The sequence below is a fragment of the Aegilops tauschii genome, chromosome 2 (genome assembly GCF_002575655.3).
Source record: "Aegilops tauschii subsp. strangulata cultivar AL8/78 chromosome 2, Aet v6.0, whole genome shotgun sequence".
Classification (NCBI taxonomy): Eukaryota; Viridiplantae; Streptophyta; class Magnoliopsida; order Poales; family Poaceae; genus Aegilops; species Aegilops tauschii.
In genome coordinates, this window is record NC_053036.3 from 638,464,989 (window position 1) to 638,478,486 (window position 13,498).

At 45.9% G+C, this 13,498-nt stretch overlaps 2 protein-coding genes across 2 annotated transcripts; one reads left to right on the forward strand and one right to left on the reverse strand.

The window, feature by feature from the left end:
- Window positions 1-2,281: 2,281 nt before the first annotated feature.
- LOC109763344 (uncharacterized) lies at window positions 2,282-7,082 on the reverse strand. Its single transcript, XM_040400181.3, has 2 exons — window positions 6,870-7,082; window positions 2,282-5,633 (listed from the first exon to the last, which is right to left on the reverse strand). Exon 2 carries the CDS (start codon window positions 5,617-5,619, stop codon window positions 2,707-2,709), a length of 2,913 nt encoding a protein of 970 aa, XP_040256115.1. The 5' UTR covers window positions 5,620-5,633; window positions 6,870-7,082; the 3' UTR covers window positions 2,282-2,706.
- Window positions 7,083-10,113: 3,031 nt separating this feature from the next.
- Window positions 10,114-12,893, forward strand: LOC109763343 (F-box/LRR-repeat protein At2g42720). The gene is made up of 4 exons (XM_020322180.4): window positions 10,114-10,460; window positions 11,267-12,105; window positions 12,207-12,362; window positions 12,452-12,893. The coding sequence occupies exons 2-4, from the start codon at window positions 11,284-11,286 to the stop codon at window positions 12,680-12,682; spliced, it is 1,209 nt and encodes a 402-aa protein (XP_020177769.1). The 5' UTR covers window positions 10,114-10,460; window positions 11,267-11,283; the 3' UTR covers window positions 12,683-12,893.
- The last annotated feature ends 605 nt before the right edge of the window (window positions 12,894-13,498 follow it).

A 13,498-nucleotide genomic window follows, 5' to 3' on the forward strand; every position in this document is an offset into this window, starting at 1 on the left:
AACAGACTAGGCATCAACTACCAGTTCATCTCCAAACAAACTACATCAACTACCAGTTCATCTCCTAACAAACTAGGCAGCATGCTACTGCAAACACTACATCAACTCCATCACTTCTTCAGCATAGAAATGCCTAGCAGCACTGCAACTACAATGAGTGCTGCCACCAGTGCCTTCATCATCACCAATATTTGATTGGCTAAACCTATGAGTGCCTCTGCTTGCTGAGTGGAGATTTGAGCTGCACTTCCACCTGCAGATCTTCTTCCATCTTCAAAGCCTGGAAGATCTACTGCACCTCCACCTGCATATCTTCGATTCCTTGCTCGCATCAGCTCTTCCCTCTTATCCTCTGCAGCTCCTAATGCATCTACGGCTTCATTGCCAACGAGAAAGTGATTATCCAGCAAGTAGCCAACATACTCCAACTCCCAATGCCAGAAATGGTCCTGAAGATCAAATGAAAAGAACAGACGCCAGAAATCACCATCACAACTTCCACAAAAAATCCACCAAAATTAGCAAAAATGACTTACACTAACAGGACACCTGTAGAAGACCCAGCCCTCGTGCTTCTCTGTGTTCGACACATAGAACTTCACATGAGCAGTGCAAAGAGGGCATCTTATGAGCGGCACCACCACCGAACGGCCGCCGAACGATGACCTAACCGAGCTTGTCGACATGGCGGAGTGGTGAAGAGGGCAACGGCGATGGCGGCAAGCTGCTGGAAGAGGGCGGCGGCAAGCAGCAGGGAGAGGGGGGCGGCGGCGACGGCAAGCAGCAGAGGGAGGGGGGCGGCGGCGGCGGCAAGCAGCACAGGGAGGGCGTCGGCGCAAAGCAGCAGGGGAAGGGAGTGGGGAATTAGGGATTCGGTTCAGGGTGAAGGATGAAATTAGATGCGCCGGGCTAATTTACATAAAAAAAACCACCGCAAACGCCAGCTGTCGCCTCGGATTGGTCAACAAGTGGTCAAATGGAGCGGCGACGAGTGGCGTACGGTGAACAGTGACCGTACAATCACGTGCAGGCGTATTGAGTGACCGTATTGGTCGTATCTTGAAGTACAGTGACCAAAGTGTGCTTTCTTCTCAAGTTCAAGTACCGCCAGTGCATTTTACTCTAATTTATAACATGGTTTCTCTTCAAATATCTCTCCCCAAAAGCAAGACCTTGTTTGTGCAAGACTGACTTCTGAGTTATGTGTTGTGTGAAGTATTATTTCTCTGTAGATTAATCTGCCTTGTTTTTCTTTTCTTTTTTTGCAAAATAATCTGATTAGTTAGTTACTGGTGCTAGCTGACTTGTACTATTCTGGTAGCATGATGCTACTGCCTTATTTTGCCTCTCTATTTATGAAGTATAAGTAGAGAGTCAGTCAGTCAGTACCCTGGTTTTACTTGAGCAAACGAGTGAATCTACTTCAGGATTACTCCATCCGTAAAGAAATATAAGTTACCTATATATACATCTGTGATCAGTGATGTGATACCTTCAGTGTAGACACAAGTGGAGAACAAAAAACTCTACTGTATTGCATAATGAAAACAAATAAGTACTCGCTCCGTAAAGAAATATAAGAGCATTTAGATAGTTATCTAAACGTTCTTATATTTCTTTACAGAGGGAGTACTACCTTAACAGTAACAGGCATCTAGATGGTTGTTTCTCACAGAGAAGTATCTTCACAGATTTGCTGACACATGCAATACCTCATTTGCTGACACATTGTGTGCCAATCAATCACTTCTTTTTTGCCTTGTTTCCGTTTTGGGCTTATCACATGGTGTACCAATGCATGCATCCATCCTTTTAGAAGCCACAAATTTATGGATTTATTTATGGGCACAAAATACTCATGAGAAACAAAATGCAAACATAATTAAAGGTTAAGAAAAAAAAGGCAACTGGATAGCTCACTGCAAGGAAACAGAGCTCTACTTCAACTACTTCAACCAGTTTTGCGCTTATATTTTTCAAGAGATAAACTAAAGGAAAAACAAAATGTAGGCTGCATGCCAGTGAAACTTAGGAGCTAGAATGGCAGTGCTGATTGGGCAAGGCAAACATCAACACCTGGAAGAAAAACTATTTGAAACTTGGTTGAAAAATTAGAAGCACAAATGAATAATTATACTTTTTAAAATGAATAATAATGGCATGATTTATGTTCAAAGATCTCGACTCAACAAAAAACCAGTGAAATCCAGCAGGCGCGTGAATTTATCATCTCATGAGTAAATTTAACTGGAACCAAAACAGAAAAGAACTGAACTGAAACTTGACTGAACAAATAATACATTGATAGCATAGTTAAAAGTTCAGAATGCATCACACCAGCAAGCATTGATAGCATGGGAATGGAACCTTAACCGTCTTACTTAACTGGTGAAATGGTGCTCATCAGTTGGCATCACAAATAACCATGCAAGGCTGCTATATGCATGCAGGTTAATTAACAATACGATTACACTGACAATTAAGTTTCTTCATTTTACCAGCCAGCTCGAGCTCGCCCTAACTACCAAAGTCTACTACTACAGTACTAGTTAAGTACATGGCTAAACCAACTGATGCTAATTAGCACATGGGTCTTTCTTTCTGCCAGAAGCAATGCAAGAGATCCACTGAGCACAAGAGAACATCATCTGGGGGCGATTGAGGGCTCCATGGACCACAAGTGTGCCCTGAAGGAAGCAGATGGTGCTAGACGATGGAACGCCTTTTCTGGCTGCCTCCTGACTCTGCCAGATGGACCTTGGAGCAAGGCTGGGAAGGTTTTGTCGCGGTGGCGCCATCTTTCTTCTTGGGGATGGAATGGGGCTCAAAGCCTGGCGGGCCAGCCCAAGGTACCACTGGCGGAGGAGGAGAGACTGCCGCATGCGCATGGAGGGGCTCGAAGCCAGGCGGACCGGCCCAGCCTGCTGAAGGCTGCTGCTGAGAGCTGTCGGCGACATGGCTTGACACAGGAGACCAATCCCTTTCAGCAGCAAATGATGAACTGGCTGACACAGATTCAGGCAGCTGAGACGTTTGAGAAGCAGCAGCATCAGTTCCCTGCCCCCGATAATTCTCTGCGTAAGCTGATTCAGCAGAATAGCACGGTGGCCAATACGACGATGTTGGCACTCCAACCGCCATGGTAGAGGGGTCAGGGACTTTGAACTGGGAGTAGAGACGCGCCATGTAGCTGCCCATATCACTCGGATGAACATTGGCTATTCTGACGGCCAAGATGTGCCCCTCCAGCAGGTAACCGTTCATGTAACTCAGAGCCGCAGCAGCAGCATAAGTATCGGCGAATTTGACGAATCCGAATCCCTTGCTCACTCCGGTGTACCGGTCAACGACTACCTTTGCTTGAGTGATTTGGCCGCATGGCAGAAAGATCTCGGTCAGCCTTTCTGTGGTGATATAGAGCGGGAGATGGCCTACATATAGGTTGGTCAAGTCTACCTCTTTCTGCTCATTGCCAGGAGGCGCCTGCGGTGCTGTTAGACAATCCGCCCGAGGCATTATATTAGGAAGGCCTGCTACTCTCACAGCCAGGGTACTTGCTCCGATTTGGTAACCGTCCATTCGATCGATTGCAGCAGCAGCAGATGAAGGATCGCTGTACCTCACCATGCCATACCCAAGAAACATCCTAGATTGCACAATTTGTCCAAATGGCCGGAAAAGCTCGACCAACTGATTGTCGGTTACTGTTGGTGGGATGCCACCAACATACAAGTTGGCCATGTCAATTTCTCTTGTGGGCTTGCCACCAGCTGACTGTGATGATAAAGGAGCATGCCCTGCTGCAGCGGTTGGACAAGAGTCTGATCGCCTGACTACTAGACTCTTTCCACCAATCAGGTACCCATCCATGTGTTCAACAGCCGTGGTCACTGATGCTGAATCTGCATAGTACACTAGGCTATACTCCAGATTGATCACAACCTTGCTGATCTTACCAAAGGGCATAAAAAGCTCAACCAGCTTATCAGCGTTCATCGACCGCGGAAGGTTAGTGACGTACAGTCTAGATTTCTTCATTTCTAGCGAGGGAATTGGTGAGCCTTGTACAACTGAGCTGGATGCAAGTGGTGAAAGGCCTGCGACTCTGACAATTAGAGTTTCCCCTTCAACCAGTGATCCATTCATTAGTGCAATAGCCTCGGCAGCACATTGAGAATCGGCAAATTTGACAAAGCCATAGCCTTGGTCCGCAGCCACTCTCGCATGGGTAATCTTACCAAATGGCGAGAAAAGCGCAACCAGCTTATCTGTGTCAATGGATGCAGGAATGTTGCAGACATATAGATTCGCCATGTCGATTTCCTTGATGGTTCTGGTTGAAGAGACCTCAGCCACTCGAACATCTATCTTTTTACCCTCAACCAGAAACCCATTCAAATTGGTGATGGCCTGAGCTGCATGATGAGAATCAGAGTACTTCACAAAGCCATATCCTTTGCTTAAACCTGTGGCTTGATCCCTGGGTACCTTTATATCAGTTACTTTCCCGAAAGGCAGAAAATGCTCGAGTAGCTTCAGAGTGTCCATGGATAAGGGGAGGTTGCATACATACAGCCTACACGGGTCAACTTCCTTTGATGGCAGACTGCAAGCTTCTGACACAGCTTGCATGGATGGATAGAATACTGATGTTGGAGGTCCAGCTACCCTAACCTCTAATGTTTTCCCATCAACCAGGCGCCCATTCATGCGTTCAATAGCTGCTGTGGCACTACGAGGTTCAGCATACTTCACAAAGCCATATCCCTGGCTTAAACCAGTGAAACGATCATCCGCCACTTTTGATCGAACGATTCGTCCAAAAGGTAGAAATAGCTCGATGAGCTTGTGAGAAGTCACAGAAGTTGGCAGGTTACCCACATACAGGTTAGTGTCATCCACTTCTTTCAGCGTGACACTGTCCTGAGACAAAGAAACTGTGTGTTCTTGCCTCTTACACAAGTGGCTGTCCTGGTCATCAAACAGAGCTTTCCTTTTCTCCAACTTGGCAGCACCAAAACTTTCAGTACTGTATGTGTAACAAGATACATCAGTAGCAAACCTGACAGACAATCGTTTCTTGAACGGCTTCAATTCGATTTCATCAGTCACTGGTACCGCCTTGTGCTCATGGCTGCTGCCCTTTCTCAGTGTCCGTTTTAGGACCTCTTCCTCATTTTGTTCCTTCTTGATAGCCTGAACAGGACAGTACTTCCTCCCAAATTCCTCCTCGCGAGCCACCTCAACATCACATGGCTCCACTTCACAGAGCTGATCCGTGAAAGGCTCCGCATAATACGAGTCCTGCTCGCCACTGTCTTCTTCATAACAGAGTTCATCAACAAAAGGTTCATCGTAACTGGCATCCTCATCTTCAAGTGGGGTGGCACCATCGCAAGGTTCCTCTCCATTAGCCTCCTCTTCTTCTGCCAAAGGATCTTCACAAGGATCCGCAGCTTTTGTTTCTGGCTCACCCACATTGTCGTCGTCATCATCGTCATCATCGTAGAATTCACGTTCAAATGGTTCTTCTTCTTCACTGCATTCTTCATATTCATCAGCAACAGCACTCGTGCCATCCTCCTGCAGCTGGTCAGCCAGGTCACTTTTGCGCCCCATTCTTGCACCAACGACTGTTTCAGAGGACAAGATTATTTAGCAAAAGCAATACAGGACATCAGTTTGTTATTAACGCAAGTATCGAATGATCAGCAAACACATAGCACAAGTATCAAATGACCAGCACACATATAGCACCGGTGCCTTGTAAAAAAAAAGAGAAATGCAAATGAATCGCTTGACCCATACCAAGTTGCGCGATTTGATAGCCACAGAACTGAATGGAACACACATAGAGAAGTGACACTCCCGCAACCACGACTCCACGAGAGACCTCAGAAAGTGTGGATCACCCACTTCCTCCCATGCTGGTCTTGTTTGATTTGGTGCTGAAACTAGTTCCCTTCCCTTGTTTGTGGAGCTGCATTGTGCTACTTGCTAGTTTTCTACACTCAAGCGTAAGCTGCACAACATGCATGGTGTCTACGCCCTTAACCCGCATCCGAGCCACGCAATGTGTTGCGTACACTACGGTAGTAAGTAATCCCTTGGCCGATATCAAATTGCACAATTTGGCAGTCACAAAACTAAAAGGAACACCCAAATGCCAGTAGAGACCTCGAGATCTCGTGTAACCCGCAAAACATGAATGTTTCCTACATTCTTAAGCCGAATCGAGCCACACAATGTGTTGCGCGCACTTTGGTAGCCACAAAACTAAAAGGCGTACACATAAATCGAACAGCGTTATTCGATTTGGCACTGCAGCTAGTCCCCTCCCCTTGGGGTTTTAAGTGGTTTTAGAGGGTGCCAGATATCTGCAGCACTCACCGTGAGTGACAACCTCCCTGTCCCTGCTACCAGGTCAGATCAAGAGCTGCATCCTGCTTGCTACCAGTGCAGTTTTTTGGCAACACCAAGAACAATCCATGGCCGGACGGAAAAATCCATTCCAGCACCCGTGGCAACCGTCCTACTTACTACATCTGCACTTTATTTCTTTTATTATTCAGTTGATGGGTGATTTTGGTCCGCGCTAAAAGCCCCAGCGGAATCTCCGAATCGGAGCGCCCTGGAGCAGCGGGAATCGCAGTAGCCCGAAATCCCCCTCTTTTGTTTTGGTGGCCCGAAACCCCCACCCGAAACAAGAAGAATCGGCCAAAAGAAGGGGGGGCCAAAAACCCCATTCCTGCGCCGCCAGCAGGAGGATCGGCCGCGGAAAGAACGCCCAATAACGATGCGCGCGGGCTGATCTGGCGGGGAAGAAGCGGCCGTCGGAGGGGAGAGAGAGGGAGAAGCAGTAGTTCTACCTTTCTTGCTCTGCCTCCGGGGACGGACGGCGACGGAGGGAGACGGAGCCTGCCGTGCGCGCGCGAGGGGAGGGGAGAGGAGGCGTGGGGAGGGGGAAGGTGGTGGGGGGTGGATGGATAGGGGCGAGCGAGCAGAGAAGTGCCGGAGGAGTCGGAGGCGTGATGGTGGTGGGTGCGTGCGCCGTGCGGCGTGTGATGAAGAGCGGAGCAGAGCAGAGCGCAGAGCAGCGGAAAAGAAGGGGAGGAAAAGCCTGTCTTTTTGCAGGTGCAGCCGAGGGAGGGAGGGAGAGAGCAGGTGAAGGGAAATAATGGGAGAGGAAACGGTAATTTGCGAGTATCCCAGGGGCTTCCGAGGGAGAATGCATGGAGATTTTTGCTGCCGCGCCTGTCTTGTTCTGCGGAGCAGGGACCTTGTCAGAAAACTTAAGCACAAAATGACCTTCCCACGAAATTATTTCATGAGATGACACTTTTTTGCAACGTCAGAGCCCGTGGCGTTTCTTATCCATATGGAAACGCCAAACCCTCGCGTGTTTCTTCCCTGGCCCACGGTCAAGCCACACCGACGTTTCTCACCTACGTGGCATGCTTGAAAGGCCAAGGGTCATGCCGTTGCTGCCCTGGATTAAGTAGTTCACGCGGGGCCGTGGGTGGGACCCAGCCCAACCGCAGCCCCGCTCGGTGTCATCTTCCCCAGTCGCCAGAGACGAACATGCGTCTCTCTCTCTCTCTCTCTCTCTCTCTCTCTCTCCTTCTTCACCAAATCCCTTCCAAATCGAAGATTCTGCCCATCAAAACTCGTGGATCGAATCATTTCAAAGTTGTTTGAGGATTTCTCCCTTTATTCCTCCAAAGAAACAATCAATCAATGCTTACAACTTTGACAACATTATAAAATACTCTCTAAATCCGCTTGCATTTTACACAATGCTTAAAACTTTTTCTCATACATACATACACATTTGGAATTCTATCTAAAGTCACAAGCATTTGAATACCTATATATAAAGTCACAGGCATATCTAACAAAAAAAGACACTTCCATACAGAATGCTAAATATTTGATCTCTAAATCAATTACTACACATCCCCAACTACATTACCAATGCAGATGCTTCTCAACCAAACTTATCCCAAAGAATTTAGTCAAACTAATTAGGAACAAATAATCTTAGGATTCAACATGATACATTTTTTTATATCTCTAAATCCAATACTATACAATAGCAAGTACTTCAACACAACTAGTATATCTTCCTTCTAAACGAAATCTAACCCGAACATCTTCAAACAAATCACAAAAAACTAATCTTAAGGTTCCACCATGTTTAAAAAAAATGCATCTAAAATAGCTAATTGCTAACTACTCTATAACGTATTATGTAGGATGTTTGAGCCGGATAAAATGATCCGATGGACCCTTGGCGAAGCATGCGAATGGTAGCAAGGATTTGGGTTCGACATTGGAACCATATCTAGTTTCAGATGATGACGTCGATTATTGTGGTGTTGAGGATGAAGAGGACGAGCTGGGATGGGCTAAGCCGGCCACGGAGGAGGATCGCTTCAGCCTCTTTAGTGGATGAGTTATCCATCCAGGCCTTTTTGTTGACATCAGAGAATGGAATGGGGCTCTACTTACTTGTACCTCCCGCCTTCACAACAAGGCCACCTGAAGCCGCCTTGTTATTAGAAAGCATGTCAATATGGTTTTATTGTGTTGTCTAATGTTGTTCCTAATGGCTATGTAGGAATCCTAGATGGGATGAATCTTCACAGCTCTCCGCAACATGGCAGAATATTACGGTCGATGTTTGATTTGATTCTGAGAATGGTCAATCAAATCATGCCTCGAATTTTGATTCTGCGGCCAGCTATACACTTGTACATTTTTCAAGAGATAAAGAACCGCAGGGAATGAAACTTAAAAGTTAACATCCCTATGCTTATGAAACCAAGAAAGTTTGCTTGATATGCTGAATAGGGGATTTCTTGGATAGCCCTCTAGTGAACAGGAGGCAGAGAACATCTTTGTCCAACTGTATAGTTTATTACTCCTAGATATGAAACAAATGAACATGCATATATTGAAATGGTGAAACAACTGTATTTCGGCTTTTCATCATCGTATTACTTGCATGACATTCTACTCTTTACTCATCTGGACTAGCATTTTTAGGTCATATTTCTTGAGTGGAGCATTGAATTGAATATGTATCATGGCATCAATACTCCTTCAGAATTATAGCACAACTCCCGTTGTGAATTAGATGTGAAGCATAATTCTGTTACTTGTTTTCTAGAATACGCACGAGTGTGCGTATGGTATAGGAGAGGGGTAAAGAGCCCCATCCACAGTTTGTTCTCACAAGAGGTTACAAGCAAGAACTCCACACCCGTAATTCTGTTACTTGTTAGCGAGGTTAAAGTTGTGTTTTGGCTCAGTCTTTTAGCCGAGTTCAACCCATGATTTTATTTATTTGGCTTTGGTGCTGACTGGCCATTTAGATGTGCAGTTACCAGCCCCAATGACACGGTGCAGCGATGCAAATCCATCTTCCTGTCGGGGTGATTGCCAGAGTACCATCCCATTTAGATTCATTAATTCACCCCGCACCCCTCAAACACTCCCCATTTCGGAATAACTTCTCAGTAGATCTCCCTTTGAATTCATACATTTTTTTCATCCACCCATTTGGGAGTAATTTGTCGCCATTGTTGTTGTAAACAGAACTATACCAGCGGCATGCATTCACAACTAGCGGATTTTGTATGCACACATTTGGCGCAAATGTATGAGGGTGTATTTGGTAGTTGCATGATTTAAGATATTTCCTGCTCGACCCATTATTCGTTGTTTGGTACGGTGCATAAGGTTTAATTACTTTTTTTTCCAGGAAAAGTCTTCTAGCTCATTCTATTGAATTCCCAATTGCTCGGCAAACCATAGAACATCCCTTGCGTTTTTTTCTTTTGAGATATTCTTTTAGGTTTGTTTTTTCTTTTGAGACTTTTTTTAGTTGAATTTTTTCTTTTGAGATAGAAGACAATCCCTTGCGTAGTATTTTTTTTTTTGAGACAATCTCGCTTAGCATCCCCCCTTGCATACTTTTTTTTTAAGACAATCCCTTGCGTAGTAGCTAGTGTGAAGCACGGGTGGGCCGTAGCCCATCCAGAATTCTGAGAATTTATTATTCTATGATGTCATATTTGCAGATTTTGAGGCCCAAAATGGCAACCCAGCGAGGCAGCGGCCCACTCCTCCCATCACTTCCTCTCCCATCGGACGGACAGAGAGGGAAGCGAGACGGGCACACAGCCGCAGCCAGCGCCGCTCCCCTCCCTCGGCCGTCGCCGTCGGCCGCCCTCCGGCCCTCTCCGAGTCGCCGACGCCAGCTAGCCCGCTCCCCTCCATCGGCCGTCGCCGTCGGCCGCCCTCCGGCCCTCTCCGAGACGCCGACGCCAGCTAGCCCGCTCCCATCACGGCGCCGGCCGGCCGCACGGTCCCCTCCCCTCGCCGGCTCGCCTCCAACCTGCAGGGCGCCCGCAGTCCGCACCATCGCTGCCGACCTGCCCTAGCAAGTTAGCAAGGTACAATTGATCTTCCTGCAATTCTGCTAAGCAAATCTGGGAAGATAAAGATGTACAATTGATGCATACAGTGCTCCTGCTTTCTTATACTGCCATTGGTGTCAATTCATGTTCATGTCAACCATACAATTGAACTTGTCAATCATGCAATGATGCTTCCTGCTTGTATGAATTAGTAAGTACTCAAGGAAAATATACTAAAGTGAGTACATGAACTGTTAACTTATTTTACAGATACTGTATTTGAGGAATAACTTGATGGTCTCCACATTAAGAGTAGTTTTGTAAGTTTTGTAATGGGCACAAATTTCTGTCTGTGACTGATTACCTGTTTACCATGCTCTGCATCTAGCACCATCTTTGCTGCTACTGTTGACCTTATGTCAAGTGTTGTAATTTAAACTGGAATGCTTAGAAGAATACAAAATACTTTTGGAAGAAGTGATTATTGGGTTATTTTGATATCTTAGAGAACATAATTGCTCCTATTAGTGTGTTAACAGAAAGGTGCTACCCGGTTCAGCTTTTTTTTTTTTTTTTTGCTTACCAGTTTGCTCTGAAGCAATGTCGTAAACACACCTCTCTAGAACTAGAAGGGTGGTGGTATTTGCAGCTTAAACTTTCCACAGTTTCTCGCTCGCTGAACTATATGCGTTTACATAACGTTGCATTGTGTGACCGCCAACACAGCTGCTTCATGATTGAAATCGTTTCATGCCTTCGTGTGTATCTAGGATTTCTCAAAATGTGTATACCAGTGATTTTGATTATTTAGCATTGCCCTTGCCCTTTGTGGATTCATGCAGCCGTCCTGTTTGATGAAATGTCGGCACCAACATCCTTTCCCTGTGGTTCCAAGAGCGCGCGAGGCAGCATGAATGGTGTCGACAGGCTCAGCAGCCTGTCCGATGATCTGCTCCACCATGTGATGTCCTTCCTGCCGATGCCGGAGGTCGTGCGCACAAGTCTTCTCTCACCAAGATGGCGCAACCTTTGGTACTCTACACCATTCATCCGCATCGACAGCCAAGATTTCGTGGATAAACGGAAGCTGGAGAATTTCGGGGACTGCTTGCTGCTCTTGCATGACCGTACCACTTCCTTGGATGAAGCCCGAATCTCTGCCCACTGCGTTAATGATACCAAATGTTCTGTGTGGATTCGTCATGCCATCATGCACAAAGTTCGTCTCCTTCATATTTCTGGATCTCTCAGTTTGGATAGGACAGCAATCTTTCCTTCTCGGCACCTCAAAACAATCAGGCTCCAATCTGTCATGTTGAAACATGGGTTATTTAGGCCTCTGAACTACGACTGCCCTGTGCTTGAACATTTAGAGCTGGAGTGGTGTGGTTTCTGTGACCATGAGGAGGTCTCATCAAGGTCACTCAAGGTTCTGCATATCAGTGACTGCCACCTTACCTCCGGTCTCCTGATTTGTGCTAGGAACCTTACCCATCTCTCTATCCTTGACACAGAAATTGGTGGTATAGTAACCAGTGATCTGTCTTGTCTGGTAACAGCTTTGATTAGTCTAATACCCAAATATTTTCATCATAAGTACACAGTAGTGGATCATCATCTACATCTACTTGATGGCCTTTCACATGCCACAACGTTGGAGCTGCTTGCGCCATTACATGAGGTAAGAATGGGTTCTTTTCTGTTTCTTACCCCTATGATGAAACATGCCCAATGTTGCTAGTCTAAGAATGTTGCTTTCGTGTCTGATGAATGAATTTGAAGCGCGCATTTGAGGGAGCTATGCAAACATGCCCAATGTTCAGCAACCTGACAAGCTTGGTGCTGGGCGATTGGTGCATGACTGCTGACTTGTACCCACTGCACCGGATTCTCCGATGCTCGGACAAGCTGAAGGAGCTCACTTTGAAGCTCGAAATGGTACTTACTCAGAAGCATATATGTCCAAGTACCAATTGGTCTGCTACAACTCTTACTGACACTACTGCCTTGATGCTGATATTCTGCAGGATGAATGCACCACATGCAAACTCTTGCTGCCAATAAGGAGAGCGTCGCCGTCGGGCTCAGGCAGCTACCCTTGCATCGAGAGGATCAAAATCTACTGCCAGAAAGATCATCCGAGGGTCGATGAGTTGGTGCAGGCGTTGGTACCGACTGCCTGCAATGCGAAGATCAGCATCGAGCGGCCCAGATCCATGATAACCAAGAACTCGTTGGCAAAGTTGATTTGTTGTTGAGACAGTGTTTTGGAGACGCCGAAGTTCCCTGGTCCATGCGTGTGATGGTTGTTGGATCTGAACTGCTTCGTGAATGTAGGCTGGTTCATGGATTCTGGTGGGTATTCAGTCTATTTTCCCCAGCTTTCATGTGCTTGAACAATTATACCTGGAGCACAACTGCTGAGAAAATCTTTTCGAATGGAATGTGAGCTTCCAAATTATTAGCAAATTCACGCTTCCCCGGTTATATTAGCTATCAAATTCCAGTCTTCCACAAAATAAACTAGCCAGCTTTTGACTAACAATCGTTCAACTTTCATGTGCTGGGAAAAAGAAAAGAATGAGCAGTTGGCTTCTTTAAAAACTAATACAGTAAAGAATTCTCTCATGCTTTCTGAAAATGGCGATTATCGCTAGTACATAATTGACAGATGTATGGGTCAGTTTTATACCTTAACAGTTACAAACATCTAAGTAGTAAATTAAGAATAGTACAAAACCAATATCTTATGTGTCACCGTTAGCTACAGGTTTGCTGATTTGCTGACACATGCAATGCCTTATTTGAATCTAACTATCCAGTGCTAGCTAAGTCTCCTGTCCTGTGCCAATGCATGCCAACTTCTTGAAAGTGTATAAAGATTTTGCCACCCATGATTACAAATTCATGGCCACAAATTACTCGTAAGAAATACTCGCCAACATGATTATAAAGACATGGTTTCTGTTCAAAGATCTCCGGCATGAGAGCACACAGATCCCCACCACAAAACCAACATCTTATGTGTAGATTTTTTAACTGGAATCTGATGCTCTCCTTTTTTCTGAAAACGG